At 46.6% G+C, this 26,097-nt stretch overlaps 1 protein-coding gene across 1 annotated transcript; it reads right to left on the bottom strand.

The window, feature by feature from the left end:
* Positions 1-252: 252 nt before the first annotated feature.
* On the bottom strand, positions 253-24,997 carry LOC119973506 (legumain-like). Its single transcript, XM_038811746.1, has 5 exons — positions 24,928-24,997; positions 14,031-14,181; positions 12,364-12,534; positions 7,906-7,973; positions 253-3,070 (listed from the first exon to the last, which is right to left on the bottom strand). Exons 2-5 carry the CDS (start codon positions 14,154-14,156, stop codon positions 3,025-3,027), a joined length of 411 nt encoding a protein of 136 aa, XP_038667674.1. The 5' UTR covers positions 14,157-14,181; positions 24,928-24,997; the 3' UTR covers positions 253-3,024.
* Positions 24,998-26,097: the final 1,100 nt, after the last annotated feature.

Genomic DNA, 26,097 nt, shown 5'->3' with positions numbered 1-26,097 from the left:
TCTTATGTTGCAATCCCTCCCAGCCACAGTATGATATCCAACACATTGTCCCGCTCTTTTAGATCCAATGAAGAGTCAAACGGACTTGAAATGTTAACTCTGTTTCTCTCCCCACAGATGCTGCCAGATCTGCTGAGTTTTCCCAGTATTCTCTGTTCTTGTTTCATAAACCTCATTCGTGCTTCTGAATAGACACCAATGTTTATATGAGTTACAGTTTTGTCACAATAGGTTCAATAAAAACATTTGCACTTTTCCTCCAAGTATTTAAAAGCTTTAATTGTTTTTTTTAAAAACACAAATGCAATTAGTAGGTTAATGAATAAAAGATTGAACAGCACAAATAAAACTAGACTAAAATCAATTGGAACAACTCCCAGGTCATTCAATTTACTTAAAACTAAATCAGTGATGGAAAATAAAGAACTTGACATTTATATAATTTCTTTCATGATCCAGGGGGTGTACGAAAGTGATTCCCAGACAATTAATTACTTCTAAAGTGTGTGATTACAGGGAAATGTTTTCACGCAGCAATTTCAGAGATTTCCAGGAGGTATTTTACATTCACCTCAATCGGTCGATTCAACATCACCCCTGCCAGATGGCACTTTCACCAAAACCGTACTCCTTCAGTAGTGCCCTGAAGTATCACCCAAGATTGTGTTCAAGTCCTAAGCACCCCCAAAACCTATAAATATAGAAATTGGTACCATTAAAGGCAACGGTGGGCAGCATGTGGCACAGTGGTTAGCACTGCTTCCTACGGCGTTGAGGATCCTGGGTCACTGTCCGTGTGGAGTTTGCACATTCTCCGTGTCTGCATGGGTTTCACCCCCACAACCCAATGATGTGCAGGTTAGGTGGATTGTCCATGCTAAAATTGCCCCTTAATTGAAATAAAAAATAATTGGGTTCTCTTAAATTTATTCAAAAAAACATAAAAGGTAACAGTATTAAAAAGGGTTTAAAAAAATGCTTGATGATGGATGACAGATGAATTGGGTTGGTTAACATTGTGGATTTGAAGGATGGGAGAGAAATGATGATCACCACAGAAACTTTGGTCAAACAGATATTTTCTTGCATATCTTTATCTTTTAGAAACTGTTACATATGTTTCTAAAATCTAGAATATTTTCTAGCACAGCATTGGAGACTTCATAATATGAGTTGAATTCTCCAGGCACAACAGGGCTGAGAGACTGGTACACAGAGAAGCAAGGTTAGGTACAATAATGAAGGGTGTTCAAAGGAGACATGACACACCCCTTAAACTAATGAAAGGTATCAAGAGGAGGTGGAAATAAATGAACAATTTAACTTGCTCAATAATCTTGTCCTGCACTCACTCAAGGCCATTAAGCTGGGGCAATATGGACAGAGCAAAGTAGATCAAACTGGGCAAGCTGGTCATGGTACAGAGTTCCTGAAATGTAATCAAGGTTCAAGATTACAAACAAAATTCCCCCAGCGGTTGGTTTGAGACAAGTGACATTGAATTTGAGCCGGTCCCGATTTGTTGAGAAGTGCGACTAAGGGTTATAAATATATTAATGGCTCTGATTGTTTTCAAATTGCTGAGGGAAGTCAAGTCAGGAAATTGATCCTTTCTCATGAGGGGGCCATTGACAGGTATTGTGGGATGGGAGGTCCCTAATAACCCAATCAGACATGGACTCGGGCTGGAATATGCTTGATTGTCTGAATGGCCTTTTCTCATTTTCTGTACTTTGGTTGTGTAATCTGAGAAATGAAGGGGTGAGGTGAACAGTCCAATGACATCCCCACAACCAAGTGAAGAGGAAAGATTTGGGCCCGTTTGAAAAGAGACTTTGAATCAAAATGTTCAAGAGTAAGGAATGAGGATGTGTGAAGCCCAGCCAGGTAAAACGTCAACTGCAGTGAAAAGTTCAAAGATCCAGAGACCCATATTTAAAATTAGGGAGCCCGCGTCATAGAAAGAATCCGCCTACATAAAGAGGAAAAGCCAGGCAAAACCTGTTCACTCAGAGTTAATGAATTTATGAAACAACTAAAGGAGCTGATAAAAATAAGTTGAAGAGGAAACTGGATGTAATTGCAGAATATGGTAAAATTAATCAAAAGGAAATTGATATTTGACCCCAATTTTTTCATGTTGCTGAAAATGTTGACAGTTCAAAGTACAACCTTCAAGGGCAGCACGGTGGCGCAGTGGTTAGCATTGCTGCCTCACGGCGCCGAGGTCCCAGGTTCGATCTTAGCTCTGGGTCGCTGTCCGTGTGGAGTTTGCACATTCTCCCCGTTTGCGCGTGGGTTTCGCCCCCACAACCCAAAGATGTGCAGGGTAGGTGGATTGGCCATGCTAAATTGCCCCTTAATTGGAAAAAATGAATTGGGTACTCTAAATTTATTTTTTAAAAGTACAACCTTCAAGAAAGTGACTTTTTTGAAATGTTTACATTTGTTTTACAGGTAGACAATGGAATGACATCTATCACTGCATCAATGGCCTCACACTTTCACCGTGAAAGAGTAAACTTCTCCTCTTCCAAAGAAGTCCATTATCTACATAAAGACAGTATCCCAGTACCAAGAACAGATTAATTCTTAAAGCTGAGTGTCCTGTGCATCCATCAGATAACCAAGCTGTTTATCTTTGAGACCATCAACACAGGACTTATTCTGTAAACTTCACACTACAATGGTCTTAACTCTATCGCTCAGCACACCTCGCGACCGAGTTTAATTTGCACCATTACCAATGGGTGTGTATTACAAGAATGAAGCCCATCATATTTTCAGTGCATACTTTATAGAAAAAGAAATACAAAGGTTCTTTACGGTTTGCTTTTGCATCAAGTGATTTATGGGTCAATAGTAAACCCCAACCCTGTCCAGTTATTCTGAATAATGTGGCCCAGCACCAGAGAGAGAGAAGCTGGCAGCTTTACAAAGTTTTGATTCCAGTTAGAAGACACTACAAGTTGAAAGAGGGAGTTGCTTGTCTTGACTGCATGGAGAGAACTGGGTTTCACTTTGTCATTTCTTCAGCTTCTCACTTACTCGGTCAATCGCTTCCTTGATCCTGTTCAAAGGCAGCATAATTACAATGCAGCTCACGTACAGAGAGAGAACGCAGAAAACATCTTAAGTGATTCATTCCACAAAAAATACTAGAATTACTCAGCAGGTCTGGCAGAATGGGTGAAGTGACAAAGTTAATGTTTCAACAGATTGCAACGAGACATCTGCTCTGCTACGCACAAAACTCTGAGCCAGAATCAGGTCATCTACGAATAACTCGGCACCAGGTTCAGTTCATGACCTTTCAGAGTTCTGATGAAGGATCATTGTGCTGAAACATTAACTCTGCTCCTCGCTCCACAGATGCTGCCGGATGTGCTGAGCAATTCCAGCGTTTTCTGTTTTTATTTCAGATTCTCAGCATCCGCGGTACTTTGATTCTTATTTATTCAGCAAGCAGGAGCATCACTCAAGTCCAAGTCGGGAGAAACATCTCTTACCACCCAGAAAATTTGAATGACCGAGCTGTCCAGCACAGAGAAATGCAAGACTCTGAGATGAGAGCTCCATTGAGGCCCAATTGCAATTTTCAAGAGCTTTATTAGAGTCAATTTGACAAAATGGAAACTTGTACATTACCTGCTTCTCAACACTTTTAATTTGTGTGTGTCGTGTACAATTTATGTTTTCTACTGACACCTGGTGACAGAAACGCCAAATACTTTTCTTGATCCACTGACACCAGACTAACAACTTCAAAGCTGCAGGGACAGCTGGCCATGTCCAATCGGGATGCCCAGGGTTCCCTACTTCAAGGCGAAGTTTGCCGTTAAGACTGCAAGGTGATTTCAGGTCTCCCAGTTTTCAGGTGGGTAATTCAGGTTTGTAATGACTGAGGTAACTAGAGTTTTACATTTTCAATTGACAAGGGTGTTATTGCTGTTACCCTGGACATCCTGCCCCTAACCCTTCTTGTTGCAGTTACAGCCGCTCAGTATTTGTACAATAGTTTCCCCCATTTATTCTGGGTAAACAGCCGGAGAACAGTTTAATAATGTAAAATAATGGAGAATTTAAAGCACTGAACCAGGCCTGTCTTGGTGTTTATACTCCACAAAAGTCTCCTTCCATTCATCATGGAAATAAGAAACTGCCTCATCTCAGCTGTTCATGGGGCAGCACGGTGGCGCAGTGGGTTAGCACTGCTGCCTCACAGCGGCGAGGTCCCAGATTCGATCCCGGCTCTGGGTCACTGTCCCGTGTGGAGTTTGCACATTCTCCCCGTGTTTGTGTGGACTTCGACCCCACAACCCAAAGATGTGCAGGGTAGGTGGATTGGCCATGCTAAATTGCCCCTTAATTGGAAAAAATTAATTGGGTACTCTAAATTTATATTTTTTTTAAATCTCAGCCGTTCAGTGTGTCATTTGGTATTGTTTCCCTCTCATGCGATGCATATCGTTTCTTTTTGAAAGCATTCAAGGTATTTGCCTCAACCATAGCGAGTTCCACATTCTTTTTTTTTTAAAAGTAAGAGGATCCAATTTTTTTTTCTAATTAAGGGGCAATTTACTGTGGCCAAATCTCCTACCCTGCACATCTTTGGGTTGTGGGGGTGAAACCCACGCAGATGTGCAAACTCCGCACGGACAGTGATCCAGGGCCGGGATCGAACCCGTGTCCTCGGAGCCGTGAGGCAGCAGTGTTAACCACTGCACCATCATGCCGCCCCTCGAGTTCCACGTTCTAACCATTCTGAGTGAAGTGATTTCTCCTAATTTCCCGATTAGTAACTTTGTATTTATTGACCTAGTTTTGGAATCTCCCACAAGTGATATCCACATTTATCCTGTCCGACCCCAGTCAGAAAGACCTCGATCAAGTCTCTTCTTAAGTCTTCCGTTTTCTAAAGAAAAATGCCCCAACATGTTACCTTTACCAGTAGCTGTAATCTCTCAGTTCTGGTACCATTCTCACACATCTTTTTTGCACTTTCTCCAGTGTTTTCTTTATTATGGAGATCAGCAATGTTTTCCTCTTCGGTGATCATTCATTAACAAGTATGATTATCCATCTGAGAAACTCCTGTTACTGGTCATGGGGCGGTGGGTCCTTGAGCTGGCTGATGAACTCGATCTTAGAGCCACATTTTGGACCGCACACGTGGCAGGTGTTTCCGGGAGGTGGGATCGACCCTTGCACTCCAGATCGCCGGTATTCCATTCTTAGGCTCTTTTCCAGGGTTCCTTTTGCTGTCAGGTGTCCTCCAAGAATTATCTCTCTATAATCAAGAGGTGCCTCCAAGTAGGCTTCTTCTGAACAAGGGTCTCCCAGGCACTGACATCAATGTTACACTTCTCGAGGTAAGGCTTCAGGGTGTCTTTGAAGCCCTTTCTTTGTTGTCCTCTTGTTTGGAAGCCCTCCTTTAGCTGGAAGAGAATTTACTTTGGCAGTCGGGACTCTGACATCCTTATGGCGGCACAGTGGTTAGCACTACTGCCTCACAGCTCCAGGATACCGGGTTCAATTCCAGCCTTGGGTCACTGTTTGTGCGGAGTTTGTACATTCTCCTGTCTGCGTGCATTTCCTCTGCGTGCTCCGTTCCTCCCACCGTCCAAAGATGTGAAGGTTAGGTGGATTGGCCGTGCTAAATTGCCCTTAGTGTCCAGGGATGTGAAGGTTAGGTTGGGTGACTGATTATGGGATAGGGTGGGGCATTGGTCTAGGTAGGGTGCTCTTTCAGGGGGTTGGTGCAAACTTGATGGGCCGAATGGCCTCCTTCTGCACTGTAGTGATTCTATGATTCCAGATCCTAAGCACTTGGCTGGCCCAGCGGAGTTGGTCTTAGATGATCATGGCCTCGATGCTGATGCTCTTGGCTCCTTCAAGGACACTGATGTTAGTGCGCCTGTCCGTCTCAGACAGTATTGATAGTACCTCTCCAGGGCCTTGAGATGGTGCCTGTACGTGGTCCATGTTTCTGAGCCGTATAGAAGAGTTGGGAGGACAGCTGCCTTGTACACCAGGACATTGATGTCAGCACAGATGTCGCAGTTGTCAAAGCCTTAGGCGGCCGAAGGAGGTGTCGCTGATTGGATACGATGTTGTATATCCACATCAATGTCAGCCTTAGAGAAGAGGTGGCTCCCCAGTTATGGGAAATATTCCACGTTTGGGAGGGGTTTCTCTGTTGATCTTCATGAAAGGAGAGATCGGACCTTTCCCTGGGGTGGGTTGGAAGAGGAATTGAGTTTTCTTGAGGCTCAGACCGATTCTTTGGTATGCTTCCGCGAAGGTGCCAAGCATGGCTTGGAGATTGTCTTCTGTGAGAGTAGAGGTGACAATGTCATCCGCAGACTGAAGTTCCACGTGTCAGTGTCTTTTTCTTCTTAGATTTCAACCAGTTAAGGTTGAAAGGTTTTCAGTCCATCCTGTAGGCAATGACTACTCCACTTGAAAAGGTGAAGGATGGGAGCGATAACACATCCCTGCTTGACTCCAGTTTGACCTCAAAGGTTTCTGTCTTATTTCCATTGGTGAGGCCTGTCGCCGATATCTTCCCGTGGAGGAATCGGAGGATGTTGATGAATTTCTCTGGACAGTTGGCCTTTGACAGGGTCTTCGACAGCATTTCCCTACTGATTGAGTCAAAAGCCTTGGTCAGATCGATGAAGGCCATGTTGAGTGGTTGATGTTGCTCCTGGCATTTCTCTTCAAGCTGCCAAGCTGTGAAAAGCATGGCCGCTGTTCCACGGTTTGGTGGGAAGCCACTGACTTTCTGGAAGGAGGTTTTTCAGAGACTGGAGAAGGCGGTTAACGAGGATTCGGGCGATGATCTTCCTGGTGATGAAGAATAGGGAGATTCCTAGTCCACTTTCTCTCTTTCCTTGAAGATGCTGACATTAACAGCATCCGTGAGTCGGCAGGGATTTATTCTCTGTCTCAGATTTTCAGGAAGAGCTGATGGAGATGACAGGTGATCTCTTCTCCTCGAAGTTTGAATATCTCCGCTGGAATCCCGTGCACTCCTGCGGCTTTTCCAATCTTCATGTGTTTAATGGCAGCTTCGACTTCATCCACCGTTCTCACACACCGTTTTTGCACTTTCTCTGTTGTTTAATAGTACAGAGATCAGCAGTGTACACAGAAGTCCAACTGCAGCCTGCACGTGTCCTATAAAAGTTTAGCACCATACTCTTGTCTTCCATACCCCAAAAGATAAATCCCAGCAGTTTGTGAACATTTTTTATTGTTTTGATGACTTATGATGCTGCTTCTAAACATTTGTTCACCTTTATCCCTGGATCATATTGCTCTTCTGCACCAGTTTCTTATTTTCTAAGGTGGAAGCAATGTTTCTACCCTATCTACCAAAGTGCACCACCTCACATTTATTCATGCTAGTTTATATGCTGCTGATTGACCAGTCTGCATGTTTTTTAAAGACTTCCTGTATTAGGTTACATTCTTCCTTATACGTATAACATCAAACTTTTCACTAAATATTTGCTGAAAATTATTAGAAAACACACACCCAGAGCAGCACGGTGGCGCAGTGGTTAGCACTGGGACTAGGGCGTTGAGGACCCGAATCCCGGTCCTTGGTCACTGTCCGTGTGGAGCTTGTACATTCTCCCTGTGTCTGCATGGGTTTCACCCCCACAACCCAAAAGATGTGCAGGTTAGCTGCATTGGCCATACTAAATTGTCCCTTAATTGGAAAAAAAATTATTCGGCACTCTGAACTGATGAAAAAAAAAAGAAAAGGCACACCCTTTCCTCGCTCACTATTGTCTGCAGAGGTCTCTGTTAAACAGCTAAGTGCCCCCCCATGGGTTCTCTTTATTTGAAATGCCTGTGTATGTGGTTGTTGTTGGGGGGGGGGGGTTACCGTACCGTGTCAGTGGGACCCGCTCCTCACACAGACTGACGAAGGCACTCAGTTGGTGACGAGCATACTCGTACTGCAGAAATAAAAAACACAAATGGACAATTAGCCAGGACGTCCACACCAGTTAAGAGGAACTCTTGCCTCCACACCAGTTACAACGAGATGCTCTAAAACGTTAAATGAATTTAGAGGTCGAACCTTTTATTTTGCTAACTCTTCCCAACTGCACCTTTCACTCCCATTCCTTGTAAAGTACCACATTCCCCGAGCCAAGAATGGGAATCGGAACAACGAATATAAGAACATTAGCATAAATATGGGCTGGAGCAAAGGGTACTGATGGATAGGCACTTGTAGCCGGAAGGCTGTTTGTGATGTCCCGCAGAGCTTAGTACCAGATTCTTTGTTTTTTGTGGTGTACATCAATGATATAGATTTAAATGTAGGCGGTATGATTAAGAAATTTGGACATGATACAGAATTTAGCCATGTGGCTGATAGTGGAGAACACTGGTGTTGACTGCAGAAAGGTATCAATAGACTGGGCAGAAAAACGGCAAATGGAATTCAATCCAGAGAAGTGTAATAAATTTGGGGAGTGCAATGGAAGAGAACATGGCTACAGGTTCCAGTGGGTATCAGGACAAAGGAGGTGGTTAAGAAGACATTTGGGACACTTTCCTTTATTTGTCAAGGCATAAAATAAATGTAAGAGCGGGGAGGTTATGCTTGAATGGTACAAAACACAAGTTAGCCTACAACTGGAATTCTGCATACAGTCCTGGTCACAAAGATATTGCCAGGACTGGAGAATTTTAGCCAAGAGGAAAGATTAGGAGCTGGATTCTCCGCTGTCGGGAATCTCTGTTCCGCCGGGAACGCATCCACGCCCGTGGATTTCCCGACAGCGTGGAGCTGCCCACAATGGGAAACCTCACTGGCCGGTTGGCAGGATGGAGAATCCCACCCTAGATTTCCTGGAGTTGCTTTCTTGGGAGCAGAGAAGGCTATATAAGAACAGAAGAACTAGGAGCAGGAGTAGGCCATCTGGCCCCTCGAGCCTGCTCCGCCATTCAATGGGATCATGGCTGATCTTTTGTGGTCTCAGCTCCACTTTCCGGCCTGAACACCATAACCCTTCATCTCTTTATTCTTCAAAAAACTATCTATCTTTATCTTAAAAACATTTAATGAAAGAGCCTCAACTGCTTCACTGGGCAAGGAATTCCACAGATTCACAACCCTTTGGGTGAAGAAGTTCCTCCTAAACTCAGTCCTAAATCTACTTTCCCTTATTTTGAGGCTATGCCCCCTAGTTCTGCTTTCACCCGCCAGTGGAAACAACCTGCCCGCATCTATCCCATCTATTCCCTTCATAATTTTATATGTTTCTGTAAGATACCCCGCATCCTTCTAAATTCCAACGAGTACAGACCCAGTCTACTCAACCTCTCTTCATAATCCAACTCCTTCAGCTCTGGGATTAACCTAGTGAACCTCCTCTGCACACCCTCCAGCACCAGTACGTCCTTTCTCAGGTAAGGAGACCAAAACTGAACACAATACTCCAGGTGTGGCCTCACTAACACTTTATACAATTGCAGCATAACCTCCCTAGTCTTCAACTTCATCCCTCTAGCAATGAAGGACAAAACTCCATTTGCCTTCTTAATCACCTGTTGCACCTGTAAACCAACCTTCTGTGACTCATGCACTAGCACACCCAGGTCTCTCTGCACAGCAGCATGTTTTAATATTTTGTCATTTAAATAATAATCCCTTTTGCTGTTATTCCTACCAAAATGGATAACCTCACATTTGTCAACATTGTATTCCATCTGCCAGACCCTAGCCTATTCACTTAACCTATCTAAATCCCTCTGCAGACTTCCAGTATCCTCTGCACTTTTTGCTTTATCACTCATCTTAGTGTTGTCTGCAAACTTGGACACATTGCACTTGGTCCCCAACTCCAAATCATCTATGTAAATTGTGAACAATTGTGGGCCCAACACTGATCCCTGAGGAACACCACTAGCTACTGATTGCCAACCAGAGAAACACCCATTAATCCCCACTCTTTGCTTTCTATTAATTAACCAATTCTCTATCCATGCTGCTACTTTACCCTTAATGCATTGCATCTTTATCTTATGCAGCAACCTTTTGTGTGCCACCTTGTCAAAAGCTTTCTGGAAATCCAGATATACCACATCTATTGGCTCCCTGTTATCTACTGAACTGGTAATGTCCTCAAAAAATTCCACTAAATTAGTTAGGCACGACCTGCCCTTTATGAACCCATGCTGCGTCTGCCCAATGGGACAATTTCCATCCAGTTGCCTCGCTATTTCTTCCTTGATGATAGATTCCAGCATCTTCCATACTGCCGAAGTTAAGCTAACTGGCCTATAATTACCCGCTTACTGCCTACCTCCTTTTTTAAACAGTGGTGTCAAGTTTGCTAATTTCCAATCTGCCGGGACCACCCCAGAGTCTAGTGAATTTTGGTAAATTATTACTAGTGCATTTGCAATTTCCCTAGCCATCTCTTTTAGCACTCTGGGATGCATTCCATCAGGGCCAGGAGACTTGTCTGCCTTTAGCCCCATTAGCTTGCCCATCACTACCTCCTTAGTGATAACAATCATCTCAAGGTTCTCATCTGCCATAGCCTCATTTCCATCAGTCACTGGCATGTTATTTGTGTCTTCCACTGTGAAGACCGACCCAAAAAACCTGTTCAGTTCCTCAGCCATTTCCTCATCTCCCATTATTAAATTTCTCTCTCATCCTCTAAAGGACCAATATTTACCTTAGCCACTCTTTTTTGTTTTACATATTTGTAGAAACTTTTACGATCTGTTTTTATATTCTGAGCAAGTTTACTCTCATAATCTATCTTACTCTTCTTTATAGCTTTTTTGGTAGCTTTCTGTTGCCCCCTAAAGATTTGCCACTTTGTATGCTTTTTCCTTCAATTTGATACTCTCCCTTATTTCTTCAGATATCCATGGTCGATTTTCCCTCTTTCTACCGTCTTTCCTTTTTGTTGGTATAAGCCTTTGCTGAGCACTGTGAAAAATCGCTTGGAAGGTTATCCACTGTTCCTCAACTGTTTAACCATAAAGTCTTTGCTCCCAGGCGACCTTAGCTTGCTCTTCTCTCATCGCATTGTAATAGAATATAGAATAGAACAGTACAGCACAGAACAGGCCCTTCGGCCCTCGATGTTGTGCCGAGTAATGATCACCCTACTCAAACCCACGTATCCACCCTATACCCGTAACGCAACAACACCCCCCCCCCGTAACCCAACAACACCCCCCCCCCCAACCTTACTTTTAAGGACACTACGGGCAATTTAGCATGGCCAATCCACCTAACCCGCACATCTTTGGACTGTGGGAGGAAACCGGAGCACCCGGAGGAAACCCACGCACACACGGGGAGGACGTGCAGACTCCGCACAGACAGTGACCCAGCCGGGAACCGAACCTGGGACCCTGGAGCTGTGAAGCATTTATGCTAACCACCATGCTACCGTGCTGCCTAATCTCCTTTGTTTAAGCACAAAACACTAGTGTTTGATTTTACCTTCTCACCCTCCATCTGTATTTTAAATTCCACCATATTGTGATCGCTCCTTCCGAGAGAAGGATCCCTAACTATGAGATCATTAATCAATCCTTTCTCATTACACAGGACCAGATCTAGGACCGCTTGTTCCCTCTTAGGTTCCATTACATACTGTTCGAGGAAACTATTGCGGATACATTCTATAAACTCCTGCTCAAGGCTGTCTTGACCGACCTGGTTAAACCAATCGACATGTAGATTAAAATCCCCCATGATAACTGCTGTACCATTTAAAAAAAAATTTTTTTTAGAGTACCCAATTATTATTATTTTTTTCCAATTAAGGGACAATTTAGTGTGGCCAATCCACCTACCCTCCACATCTTTGGGTTGTGGGAGTGAAACCCACGCAGACATGGGGAGAATGTGCAAACTCCACATGGACAGTGACCCAGGGCCGGGATGCTGTACCATTTGAAAATGAAAATGAAAATCGCTTATTGTCACGAGTAGGCTTCAATGAAGTTACTGTGAAAAGCCCCTAGTCGCCACATTCCGGTGCCTGTCCGGGGAGGCTGGTACGGGAATCGAACCATGCTGCTGGCCTGCTTGGTCTGCTTTATAAGCCAGCGATTTAGCCTTGTGAGCTAAACCAGCCCCTACATGCATCAGTTATTTCTTTGTTTATTGCCTGCCCCACCATAATGTTACTATTTGATGGCCTATAGACTACTCCTATCAGTGACTTTTTCGCCTTACTATTCCTGATTTCCACCCAAATGGATTCAACCTTATCCTCCATAGCACCGATATCATCCCTTACTATAGGAGAGATCCTATGTTGTTCTGCTGGCCTGTCTCTAATTCCAGCATCACAGACGTACCTCTTGCTTGCGCCAGTCGAAACAGCGAATGCGGAAATATTCCACTGCAGCGTTATAGTTTTCTCGCTGCGTGAGGTGCGGTTTTGTGGTTAGCACACGTTCGGCCTGTTCCTTCGAGTCCGTAGCCAGTCTAACGACTTCCTGCACTGTCTGTTGAATCAATTCTCTTGTCTGTAAAGTAATGGATCGGTTTAGTTACACCCCAATCGCCTGATAAAGGACTGACAGTGAGTGAGATTCCACCATTTTATTCCCCTCTTGTGGAAACCATTATCCAGGTTTGGGCTGACAAGTGGCAAGTAACATTCACGCCATACAGGTAACAGGCAATGACAGCCGCACTCATTCGGGCAAGTGGAGAGTATTCCATTACACTCCTGACTTGTGGACAGGCAATGACCATCTCCAACAAGACAGGATCTAACCATTGCCCCATAACATTCAAAGCCATTACCATCATTGAATCCCCTACTATCAACATCTTGGTGGTTATGATTGACCAGAAACTGAACTGGACTAGCCATTTAAATACTGTGGCTACAAGAGCAGATTAAAGGGAAGGAACCCTGTGCCAAGTAACTCATCTCCTGACCCCCCCAAAACCTGTACACAAGTCAGGAGTGTAATGGAATACTCTCCACTTGCCTGGATGAGTGCAACTCCAACAACACAAGAAGCTTGACACCATGCAGAACAAAGCAGCCCACTTGATTACTACCCTTCCCACAAACATTCAATCCCTCCACCAGTAACAGTGGCAGCCATGTGCACCATCTACAAGATGCACTGCAGTAACTCGCCAAGGCTCCTTAAGTAGCATCTTCCAAACCCACGACCGCTACCATCTAGAACAGGGGTGGGAAAACTTTTCCGTGCAAGGGCCACATTCAGAAATTCACAATTTTAAATGGACGCATAGTATATTAAGTAAAATAATTACTTCACCCGGTTATGATTCTGGGCGCCTCATATAGAACATAGAACAGTACAGCACAGAACAGGCCCTTCGGCCCTCGATGTTGTGCCGAGCAATGATCACCCTACTCAAGTCAACATATCCACCCTATACCAGTAAGTAACCCAACAGCCCCCCCCCCATTAACCTTAAAAAAAAAAAATTTAAAAAAAAAAATTTTTTTTTTAAATAATTTTTTTTTTTAATGACTTGGTGGGCCGCATAAAGACCTTTGGCGGGCCGTAGTTTTCCCACCCCTGATCTAGAAGGACAAGAGCGGCAGATACTTGGGAACCCCACCACCTGGAGGTTCCCCTCCAAGTCACTCACCATCCCGACTTGGAAATATATCGCCGTTCCTTCACTGTCGCCGGGGCAACATCCTGGAATTCCCTCCCTAACAGCATTGTGGATGTACCTACACCTCAGGGACTGCAGCGATTTAAGAAGGCAACTCACCAGCACATTCTGAGGGCAAATCTTGGCCTAACCAGCGATGCCTACATCCCATAAAATGAATACAAATCTCAGGGATGGGGGTGTCTCTGGTAGCAACATTCCCCATTGCCAGTCAGCCAGTTAGTGAGCAGCCAATCCCATCACTTCCTTAGTCCATCACTAAACAGTAACATTCAATCACTAGTTATGAAGCGAGGAAGCACCCATTGGGTGGAGGGGTGCGGTGTGGGACTCCCACCCCATGTTCAGTTACCTCAAGGAGCTGGTCCAGGTCTTTCTGAAGCTTCGCTGTCTCCTCAGGGTCCTTGGCAGCTTTGATCCGATTCTGAAGGATGGCAACAGGTACATCGCATTGTTTCACAGCCTCCATTCCAGCCATTGGCACGACGATACTCCAACTCTACCTGTGGAAAGAACCATCACAAGATGATATTCAACTTCTGCCCAATGAAGCAGGACTCTCCAACACAAAGGGAAGGGACAATAAGTCTGAACAAATTTACACAATGCATTGAAACAGGGTGGGCTTGCTGCCAGGATCTGCTTTCAAACAGGGTGGGCTTGTTGCCAGGAACTGCTTTCAAACAGGGTGGGCTTGCTGCCAGGAACTGCTTTCAAACAGGGTGGGCTTGCTGCCAGGAACTGCCTTCAAACAGGGTGGGCTTGCTGCCAGGAACTGCCTTCAAACAGGGTGGGCTTGCTGCCAGGAACTGCCTTCAAACAGGGTGGGCTTGCTGCCAGGAACTGCCTTCAAACAGGGTGGGCTTGCTGCCAGGAACTGCCTTCAAACAGGGTGAGCGTGCTGGGATACTCACAGAGAGAGACACTGATCATAACTGGATCAAACAGCAATAGTCGAGGTTGAATTGTGATTTTTATCATGAGCAAAATCCCTATTGGAATTTTGTTGTTACATTCAGCACCTTTAAATATTTGACACAAGTTGAAATGCCCAGACAATACCTCCAATGTTGCTGGGCCAGTTGCGCATGTACACAGTTTACTGGTCGAGTGTTTTGACTTGTAGGAAACACAGTACACAATCTGCTCAAATATAGATCCCAGGAACTGTTTGGGTGATATCGGTGGAGGGATAAACATTGGTCAGGTCACAGCGATATCTCCTCTACTTTTCCTCAAAGTACTGCCATGGATTCTTTTCTTTCTGTCCATCTGAGCTGGTGGCCCAGTTTCAAATCAAATTTGACAGATGGCACCTTGACAGTGCAGCACTCCCTCCAGTACTGCCATGGGAGTCAGACTGGATTTTATTTGTTCAAATTTCTGAAATTAACTTCAATTCACCGACGGCTGGTTGAATGTCCAATTTGATTTCCTGAAGGACTCTTACAGGTACCGAGAGAAGAATTTTCATTCCATTGCCCTCTTGGTTCAGTGGCACCACTCAGCGATGAGAGTGCTATTCACTGAACCATGCCAGACATCACAAACACACGCAAACATCACTCATGGCCAATGATGGCAAGGGCAAGAGGATTCCAAAATGGGTCTGAGTACAACTACACCACAGAGCCATCAGACAATCAGGAATGGGATCCCGATTTTTCTCCCAGCTCAGGGACACAGTGGGAGCACAAACTGGGAAACAATAATGATCAAACTGGGAAAGGAACTTAAAAATAAAAACAGGAAATTCTGGAAATTGACGGTAGGCCTGGCAGCATTTATGGAGAGAGGAACAGAGTTAATGTTTTGGGTCGAGGACCACTTTTCAGAATTTAATCTAATGTCCTCCATCTCGAAATCTCAGCCACGTCCAAATCAACAAATAACATTTTTGTAACACCTCAACTCCCCCCTCATAGGGTAACCCAAATAACTTCATAAACAAAGACTTAGATTTAAGTGTGATCATTATTGTTGTTTGACGGAATGTTGTGACCAAATTGCACACAGCAACGTGATACAAACAGCAATGAGGCAAATGGCAGGATAATCTGTTTTGGATAAAGTTGGTTGAAAGATGAATATTAGTCAGGATGCTGGGAAAAATCCCCAGCTCTTCTTCAAATAAATTCAAATTCTTCAATGCGATCTTTTACAAGCACCTGAATGGGCAAACTGGGCCTCAGCATCAGCCTCATCTGAAAAGGAACACCTCTGGCAATGTTGCACTCCCCCAGTACTGCACTGCAGAGCCAGCCTCGGAGTTCCCAAACCTGTAACTCTCTAAATCACAGAGGAATGCCACCACTGAGCCAGGCTGACAATAGAAATGGAGGCTTTCTTCACCAAGTCTATCAGAAATTAGTTTGCAGCATTAACTAGAAGTCAGTGTGGGCAGCATGGTGGTGCAGTGGGTTAGCACTGCAGCCTCACGGCGCCGAGGTGCCAGGTTCGATCCCGGCTCTGGTTTATTGTCCGTGTGGAGTTTGCACATTCTCCCCGTGTTTGCGTGGGTTTCGCCCCCACAACCCAAAAGATGTGCAGGGTAGGTAGATTGGCCATGCTAAATTGCCCCTTAATTGGAAAAAAATGAATTGGGTATTCTAAATTTATTTTAAAAAACTAGAAGTCAGTGAGCACGGATCCACAATTAGGAAACTGGCTTTAAGAATGGCTGGTGTAAGAGATGAAAACATTTAGCATTGTGCAGTGGAGGCAGTTTCAAGGCATTATGGTTTGGAATGAAGTCAATAGCTCCCAGGTGAGCGGACCAGCCACAGATTGGATTCCGTTTATGTAACATAATTATAATTAATCTGGTTAGTGGCTTATCACGAGCTAACAAAGATGCACTGGAGATTTACTCAGTGTGTGTCTCCTCTAAAACCACATTACACTCTTCCTGCAGAAACAGAGTACACGGCTCCATGGATTCCATCAATGCCTGAAACAAGAGGCCACTTTGTAGGATTGGGAAGTTGAGGTTTGGAAACACCCCTCTCAAAGAGAAGTCAATGTGGATCACTTGATGCAGGCACGGAAATAGTAGCGTCTCCATGGGCTCTGCCGCTACTCATCCTTTAATCCACTCATTTATTGTGTTTGTGGCACATTCTTACCTAATCCGGGAGTGAATACCCCATAGCATGTCCCGAGTTGATTTCCGGCTAGGCATTGATGACAAAATGCCGAAGAATCCTAAGAAAATTGTCGGCAAATGGGAGCAGTCAGATGCAACCGGGGTGGAGCTGACTCCTCAAGATGGAGACCTGATCCTCGAGCGCCCTACTCCTCAACTCCCCGGGTGTCAACCGGCCAGCGGACAACCACTGACTTGTCCACCGCTGCTCCACGACTCAACTGCCGCTTTGTGTGCTCTGCCACGCTACAACATCTCCCTGCCCCTTAAACTTCTTTACTACCCCATTTACAATCAGACAACTACTTACAAGAATAGTTCTTTAAAATAAATGGTGGGGTAACACAATAGTTTCAGTCTATCATGAGACATCCAAATTCTCAGAACGCGTCCGCTCTCTGTCCGGTTCTGCCTCAGTTGAGGTAACGATATCTTGAGCAGCAGTTGGGTGGTTTCAGGAAGCGTACGAGTGCAGACATCTGCTTCAGTGTCCACTGGAACAAGAGGCCTTTCCTCTGGAGTAACCAGTCCCACTGAACTTGATGCTATTGGAGGGACCCTGGTATGTACTGCTGGATCAGCCTGCTCTGCTTTAATATGTTAGTTTTTCTGTTCCTTTTATGATCTACATATTTCCTTACTTTTATTTCCTTGGCGGTCAACCAGACAGAATACGGGGCCTGTTTTTGTTATGATCTTCCCGGGGACCCAGGCTGGACCAATTTTAAAAGTTCCGGATGAATACTAAGCCATTTACCTTGAAGGACCTGTCACCTTTGACAGAATTGCGATATTTCTTTTGTGTACCTTGTTTCGCCCCCCACCTTCCCTGCTAAATTCAGGAACATTGGGTCAAATCTGGTCTAAAGGCACCTCCCCATTAGTAGCTCTGCAGTGGATATTGCCAAAGTAAAACGTAGTCAGGAGGAATACAGCAAGCATCAATCCTAAGGATGTGGTGGAAATTTCTCTGACTTGAATCTGGACAACTGTTCCTGCGAAGTTAGTCGAGGCTGGGTGATAGGGGGCAGTGCACACATGTTGCATTCCGTTAGTCTGAATAAAATGCTGAAACTTTGCCTCTGTAAAGGCAGAGCCGTTATCAGAGACTTAAACTTCTGGCAGGCCATGCATAGCGAAGATTTGTCGTAGTTTTTCGACTGTTGTTTTTTTAAAAATTAATTTTTATTCAAGTTTTCAAAACTTTTCACCAACAAAAACACAAAGAAATAATAACAACCCCCCCCCCCGTATACACAAATAAGAAATTAACAGAGATAGTTAACATGAAGGCAAATATACACGCCCAATCAAGAAAAACAAACAAACCCTCACCAGCCCCCCCAAACTCCCCCCACCCTCCGGGTTGCTGCTGTTGCTGACCATCACCTAACGCTCCGCCAGGAAGTCTAGAAACAGTTGCCACCGCCTGAAGAACCCTTGCACCGACCACCTTAAGGCAAACTTGACCCTCTCCAATTTGATGAACCCAGCCATATCGTTGACCCAGGATTCTACACTCGGGGGCCTCGCATCCTTCCACTGTAGAAGAATCCTTCGCCGGCCTACCAGGGATGCAAAGGCCAGAATACCGGCCTCTTTCGCCTCCTGCACTCCCAGCTCGTTGCCACGTTGGCGGCCCACAATAATACCCACAGAGGTTAGGCAGCGCCAACTGCTCCGCTCCAGGAACACCCTTCTCACCCTCGGGGCCTTCTGCGTCCACACAAACCCCATAATGCTCCTTTTCACCTGCCTGAAAAAGGCCTTGGGGATCAGGATAGGGAGGCACTGGAACAAGAACAAAAACCTCGAGAGCACCGTCATTTTGACTGACTGCACCCTGCCCGCCAGGGAGAGTGGCAGCACGTCCCACCTCTTAAACTCCTCCTCCATCTGCTCCACCAGCCTCGTGAAGTTAAGCTTATATAAGGCCCCCCAGCTCCCAGCCACCTGTACCCCCAGGTACCTAAAACTCCTCTCCGCCTTTTTTAACGGGAGCTCACCAATCCCCCTCTCCCTGATCCCCTGGGTGCACTACGAACAGCTCGCTCTTCCCATATTGAGCTTGTACCCGGAGAAATCCCCAAACTCCCCAAGGATCCTCATCACCTCCGGCATTCCCCCCACCGGGTCCGCCACATATAGCAGCAGGTCATCCGCATAAAGCGACAGCCGATGCCCCCCCCCCACTATCCCCCTCCAGTTCCTCGACTCCCTCAGCGCCATGGCCAGGGGTTCAATCGCCAGCGCAAAGAGCAGGGGGGATAGGGGACACCCCTGCCTTGTCCCCTGGTGCAACCGGAAATACTCTGACCTCCTTCTGTTCGTAGCCACACTCGCCACCGGGGCCTCATATAGCAACCTCACCCACCTGACGAACCCCTCCCCAAACCCGAACCTTTTCAATATCTCCCACAGGTACCCCCATTCCACCCTATCAAAGGCCTTCTCTGCATCCATCGCCACCACTATCTCCGCTTCCCCTTCCACTGCCGGCATCATTATAACATTCAAAAGCCTCCGTACATTAGCATTCAACTGCCTCCCTTTCACAAACCTCGTCTTATCCTCATGTATGACCTGTGGCACACAGTCTTCTATCCTCATGGCCAAAATCTTTGCCAGCTACTTTGCATCTACATTTTTTCATAGATAGAATTTACAGTGCAGAAGGAGGCCATTCGGCCCATCGAGTCTGCACCAGCTCTTAGCAAGAGCACCCTACCCAAGATCAACACCTCTACCCTATCCCCATAACCCAGTAACCCCACCCAACACTAAGGGCAATTTATCATGGCCAATCCACCTAACCTGCACGTCTTTGGACTGTGGGAGGAAACCGGAGCACCCGGAGGAAACCCACGCAGACACGGGGAGGATGTGCAGACTCCACACAGTGACCCAAGCCGGAATCGAACTTGGGACCCTGGAGCTGTGAAGCAATTGTGCTATCCACAATGCTACTGTGCTGCCCTTAAGCATGAGATCGGCCTATATGACCCACACTGTAGGGGATCCTTGCCCCGCTTCAAGATCAAGGACATCAGCGCCTTAGACATTGCCTTGTTGAAGGTCCTTACCAACAGCAGGCCCAGCAGGTCCAAATACTTCTTGTAAAATTCAACCGGGAACCCATCTGGCCCCGGTGCCTTCCCCGTCTGCATGTTCCCTATCGCTTTGACCACCTCCTCCAGTCCAACCTGCGCCCCCAACCCCGCCACCTGCTCCTCCTCCACTCTCGGAAACCTCAGCAGGTCTAGGAAGCGACCCATCCCTCCCTCCTCCAATGGGGGCTCAGACCGGTACAGTTCCTCGTAAAAGCTCCTAAAGACCCCATTGACACCCACCGCACTTCGTAACGTGCTCCCTCTTCCATCCCTAACTCCACCGATCTCCCTAGCTGCCTCCCGCTTCCGAAGCTGGTGCACCAGCATCCGGCTCGCCTTTTCTCAGTATTCATATACCGCCCCCTGCGCCCTCCTCCACTGTGCCTGCGCCTCCGCCTCCCTGGTGGTCAATAAATCGAACTCAGCCTGGAGGCTATGCTGCTTCCTCAGCAATCCCTCCTCCGGGGCCTCCGCGTACCTCCTGTCCACCCTCATCATCTCTCCCACCAACCTCTCCCCCTCTCTCCTCCCCCCTCCTTGTTTGCCCTAATGGAGATTAGCTGTCCTCTGACCACTGCCTTCAGTACCTCCCAGACCCCCGCTACCTGCACCTCCCCATTATCATTAGTCTCCAGGTACCTCTCTATACACCTCCAGACCCGCCCGCTCACCTCCTCGTCCGCTAGCAGCCCCGCCTCTAAACGTCACAGCGGACGTTGGTCCCTCTCCTCCCCCAGCTCCACCCAATGCAGAGCGTGATCAGAAATGGCTATCGCCGAATATTCCGTGTCCTCCACCCTCGGAATCAGCGCCCTGCTCTTAACAAAAACGTCAATCCGGGAGTAGGCCTTGTGGACATGGGAGAAGAATGAAAATTCCCTGGCCCCCGGCCTTGTAAACCTCCATGGGTCCACCCCTCCCATCTGGTCCATAAACCCACTCAGCACCTTGTCCGCCGCCGGGTCCAGCACCATGTTGAAATCCGCCCCCCCCCCCAATGTTTTTCGACTGTTGTGAGCAACATTGCTGTTCTCATTTCATGAATATCAAGCCACTAGGAATGGGCATGAACAATAAATGATGCCCATAAAAAGACCTGCAAAATCCACTTGTAACTGTGCCCAAGGTCAGCCAAGCTGCTCCCATGGGTGCAAGTGAGCCGATAGGCAGATTATGGCGATTGGCATTGATCACAACACCAGACTAGATTTTCAATATGCTTATCAATACCTGTTTACCAAACACGTGAGCATTTTCATTTTGCTCTGACCTGGGTGAGCATCGTGTAACTCCTGCAGCAATGTTCCCTTTGATGGGCATGGAATCACACTCTAAATGCCCACAGTAACAGTCCATCCTGACAGCTCAGTTTGTGGAGCTGGAATGGCTGGATTTGGTCTGACCCATCAAAGTGCCATCTGTGAAGGACCATATGCTTCACTTTGGACAGTCCTGGAGTCAAGTTCAGTATTTGCTGCAATGATACCAGCTGACCATCCAAGACGTTGAGGGCTAACATCATCTCTGGTGGTACTGGGGGTGGTGGCATAGTTTGAGGCATTGGAAGTCAGCTCTGGCATCTCCATTTGGGATTTGGGCACCTGGTTTGTGTTGTGAGCAGCTAGAGGTAAAGCCCATCGCTAGACTCTGGCTGATGGATGAGGCGGAATAGACTTGTCCTTCCGAAATAACCCTAATAATGGCCTGTGATTGGCGATGATCATGAATAGATGCCTGTACACATACTAGTGGAATTTTTAATCCCCATAAGGGATGGCGAGGCCCTCTTTCTCAATTTGAGAGTATTTTCTCTCAACATTAGTTAAGGTTCGTGATGCAAAAGCGATGGATCATTCTGCGCCATCTTCCATTCTAGGAGAAAATACTGCCCCTATGCCAATAGGTGAAAGGTAAAAGACGGGACCTTTCCTGGTCCCCTGCTTCACTGAGATATGGCAATCGGAAACCTTGGCTCAACCAAAGGGTCCACTCCCTGCTGAAGTCCTGGACGGAGGACTTCATGTCTGACGACCCTGACCGATATGTGAAATCCAGGTACGATGTACGGAAAGCCATCAGGGACGCTGAAAGACAATACCAGATCAAACTAGAGTCTCAGGCCAATGACACAAACCCATGACGTCTATGGCAGGGCTTTCACGAGATCACAGGCTACAAAGCAAGGCCAGGCAGATCTCTGGGGCTGGAGCATCCCTCCCCGATGAACTGAACAGGTTACATGCCCGCTTAGAACAGTCAGCCCTCAGCATCAGTGCCACCCGCTCCAACATCCCTGTACACACCTGTACCAACTATTACACCCTCAGGAGGTAAGAGCTGCCTTCTTGAAAGTGAACCCACGGAAAGCGACGGGCCCCGAATTAATCCCTGGACGAGCACTCAAGAGCCTGCGCTGACCAGCTGGCGAGTGAATTCGCAGATATATTCAACACATCATTTCTCCGCTCTGAGGTCCCCACCTGCTTCAAGAAGACCACCATAATACCAGTACCAAAGAAGAACAAGGTAGCCTGCCTCAACGACTACCCACTGGTGGCCCTGACGTCTGTTTTCATGAAATGCTTTGAACGGCTAGTCATGAGCTGGATCAACGCCAGCCTCCCAGACTGTCTCGATCCATTGCAGTTCGCCTATCGCTGCAACCGATCCACAGCAGATGCTATCTCCTTGGCCCTACAATCAACACTCAAACATCGTGACAACAAGGACACCTATGTCACACTGCTGTTCATAGACTACCGCTCAGCCTTTAACACCATTATCCCGACCAGACTAATAACCAAACTCTGCAATCCTGGACTTGACCCCTCCCTGTGCAGCTGGATCCTTGTTCCTGCAAGGTTTTCCATAAGTTATGTCTTGAACTCGCTGTACGTGATGGCGTGCACCATATTACCATGTTTCCATGGCCTATCACCTTCTCCCCTATTCTCTAACTTATCTGTTCATTATACCTTTTTATTGTACAGTCGGGGAGTCAATTTAATGATTAAGCTGAATCAAGTGTGTTGGGGTTTTCCTGTCTTTTTCTGCATTCACGTACGCAAAAGCATTTATGCTGCATTGAGTCAGTTGAGGATTTGTTACGCTACTTATAAAAAAGAAAAAACTCTAGTAAGAAATATTTTATAAAGAGGTTAATGCACAGATATTGAATTCTGATTGATAGGGGCGGGGTGCTGAAATCCAAATTTTGAGACAAATATTCCAACACAATGAGAACTGGCTGGTGGCCAAAGAAAATAAAGCAGAATTGAAGGTGTTAACATTTGTGAAACATAATTACACACTGTCAAAAATATGTCAAGATTCATGACTCCACCTAACAAGAGAATGTGACGGCCATGCAATATCTCACGTGACTGACACACAGGCTATCAGCAGTTTTGTCACGAGGATTTCCGGTTAATAGGAAACACAATTCAATCTCCACCTCTAGAGGGGGACCTCAATCCAGGATTCCTCTGTCCTCTGTGAAACTGGACACCCACTCTGCTTCCTGAGTTGTACTGTCTCACGAGGATTTCAGTGAAGTGTCATTGCGGGCTTTTGAAATGGGAATTTAGCTACACCATTCCTGTCCGTCCCATTTGAATGTTGCTGACCACTGAAGGCATCAACATGACCAAATCAGGACAGCACGGTGGCACAGTGGGTTAACCTTGCAGCCTCACGGCGCCGAGTTCGATCCCGGCTCTGGGTCACTGTCCGTGTGGAGTTTGCACATTCTCTCCGTGTTTGCGTGGGTTTCGCCCCACAACGCAAAGATGTGCAGGCTAGGTGGATTGGCCACGCTAAATTGCCCCTTAATTGGAAAAACTTAATTGGGTGCACTAAAAAATACTCCCTCTACTGCTTCTTTGCAGTAACCTGGTGTTGTAAGACTTCTTACTGTGCTTCTTTTCAGTCGCACTGCTTGTCTCACATCCAATCTTGGGACATCCCACCTGAAAGTGGACCACCTCCATATCCTGCTTTAATACGGGTCCAGTTTCAATTCTTATCATTCCATCACCAGGATTGCCAATTCCATTCTGAAATTGTGCCTTCCTCTGTCCCATCCTATCTAGACTGTCATTCAAACTCTCATCCGTAGCTCCGCCAGTTCAAAGCTTGCCGTCTCCAATATTTTCATTGGCCAACCTCAAATCCAACTCTTCCAAAACTCTCCCATTTGCATCCTATTGTGTGTATGTCTACATTAAAGGTGCTACTGTATATAATTGCAAGTTGTTCTTGTGTGAAAGGCTAGAACGTACAATCATACAGTGTGGGTTTACCAGACTGATGCACAAACCATGTGGCATTCCCTGGAATCTGGAAGGTTAAGGTCATTTGATCCAAAATTTTCAGTATAAAGTGGATCGATAAATTATTTTCTTTGGTTGAGGAGTCTACAATGCGAGGCACAGTTAATGCTTGATTTTTCAAGAGTTAAATTATGGAACACTTCTACACACAAACCATGATGGAACTTTCTTCCAACATCAGCTCGATCAAGCAGCATTCTTCCAGTTAACCAAAAGGTATTTGGGCAAGGGGTAAAGATATGTGTGAAGTTATATTGCTGATCAGCCCCCGAATGGTGGAAGCTGGAGAGAGAGAGACTGGGGTCCTTGCTGGATGTTGTCTGGCTCAGTTGGCTGGTTTGTGATGTGGAGCGAGGTCAGCAGCGCAGGTTCAATCCCCGCACCGGCTGAGGTTATTCATGAAGGTTCACCTTACCAACATTACCCCAGGTGTGGTGATGCTCAGGTTAACCCCCCCCCCCCCCCCCCAGCTGCCCCTCAATGGGGAAAGCAGCCTGTGGCTCTGGCGATGTTTCTTACTTCCTGCGCCGATGTTGTGGAGCAGATTCCCGATCCCCCCCCCAGCAGACACAACCTCCTTTCAGCTGAATAAACTGTTCCTGTGTCAAGCGGCCCCGCTGTCTGTCAGTTTACACATTCACACACAAACCTGCTCAAACTCACCTGGGAGCAGGAGACGCCACCACTGCCGCTCACCCTCTCCCTGGGAAGCTCACCCTCTCCCTGGGAAGCCCCGCCCTCTCCCGGGGGCCCCGCCTTCTCCCTGGGAAGCCCCGCCCCCTCCCGGGGGCCCGCCCTCTGAGGCGCCCCGCCCTCTCCCGGGGAGCCCCGCCCTCTGAGGCGCCCCGCCCTCTCCCGGGGCTCCCGGGGGGCCCCCTCCTGGCCCCCGTGGTGAAGGGGAGCTGCACCAACAGTTCTGTCTGTTGGAAGGAACATTCAATTAAACTCCGTTTGCTTTCTTACAACATAATCCCTGCAGTGCCGGAGACAATTTTTTGAAGAAAACAGCATTCCCTTGGTGCCTTGGGTACTTACAGAGAAAGGATTATTGTAGACGGCCGTGATAATTGTAATCAGGTGAAATGGGAATACACAATGCTGCAAGCTCAATGTCCACCCCCCCCCCCCCCCCCCCCACTACTTTCTGGATGGCTGTGTCTTCATTACCAAAGCCCCAATTCCCTCCCTAAACCTCTCCGCTTTTCCACTGCTCCTTAAAAATCAACCTCTCCCGCAAAACATTTGATGTGGAGATGCCGGTGTTGGACTGGGGTGAGCACAGCAAGAAGTTTTTCACCAGGTTAAAGTCCAACAAGTTTGTTTCAGATCACTAGCCTTCATTCACCTGAGGAAGGAGCAGTGATTCGAAACAAACCGATTGGACTTTAACCTGGTGTTGTAAAACTTCTTACAAAACTTTTGATCATCCAATCTAATATTTCCTTTTCCTTAATGTCCATTTTGTCTCCTTACTCCTCTGAAATTACTTGGAGTCTTTGCTTACTTAAATGCGCTCTATTAATGCAAGTTAATGCCATTGGTGGAGGGGGAGGGGGAGGGGGGGGGGGGGGTGAGAGATGCAGAGTGAGAGGAGATTAGAATCAGAAAGTATATGATGGTATTTATAAAATTATATATATTATAATTTGGAAATCAGTGCTTTGGGGAAGGGAGGGGAGGCGTGTGTGTTACAACCCATGTTTGTTTTACTACTGGACAGAAAGAGTGGAATGCAACTCCAGGCGGCACAGGCCCACCGTCTAGTTCTTGGCCAGAGTCGATCCCACCCCCAGGGTCGACAGCGGGCGGGTTCCCCGCTGGCATCTCCCGGGG

This window comes from Scyliorhinus canicula, chromosome 11 (genome assembly GCF_902713615.1).
Source record: "Scyliorhinus canicula chromosome 11, sScyCan1.1, whole genome shotgun sequence".
In the NCBI taxonomy this organism is placed as follows: domain Eukaryota; kingdom Metazoa; phylum Chordata; class Chondrichthyes; order Carcharhiniformes; family Scyliorhinidae; genus Scyliorhinus; species Scyliorhinus canicula.
This window is presented reverse-complemented; position numbering and strand designations above follow the sequence as displayed.

Excerpts from the sequence above, each read along its gene's own strand:
- LOC119973506 (XM_038811746.1), bottom strand. The coding sequence starts at position 14,156 with ATGGCTGGAATGGAGGCTGTGAAACAATGCGATGTACCTGTTGCCATC. Across the intron at positions 12,535-14,030 it reads ACCTGGACCAGCTCCTTGAG|ACAAGAGAATTGATTCAACA; the intron begins GTAACTGAACAT and ends ATTACTTTACAG. Across the intron at positions 7,974-12,363 it reads TCGACTGGCGCAAGCAAGAG|TACGAGTATGCTCGTCACCA; the intron begins GTACGTCTGTGA and ends TTATTTCTGCAG.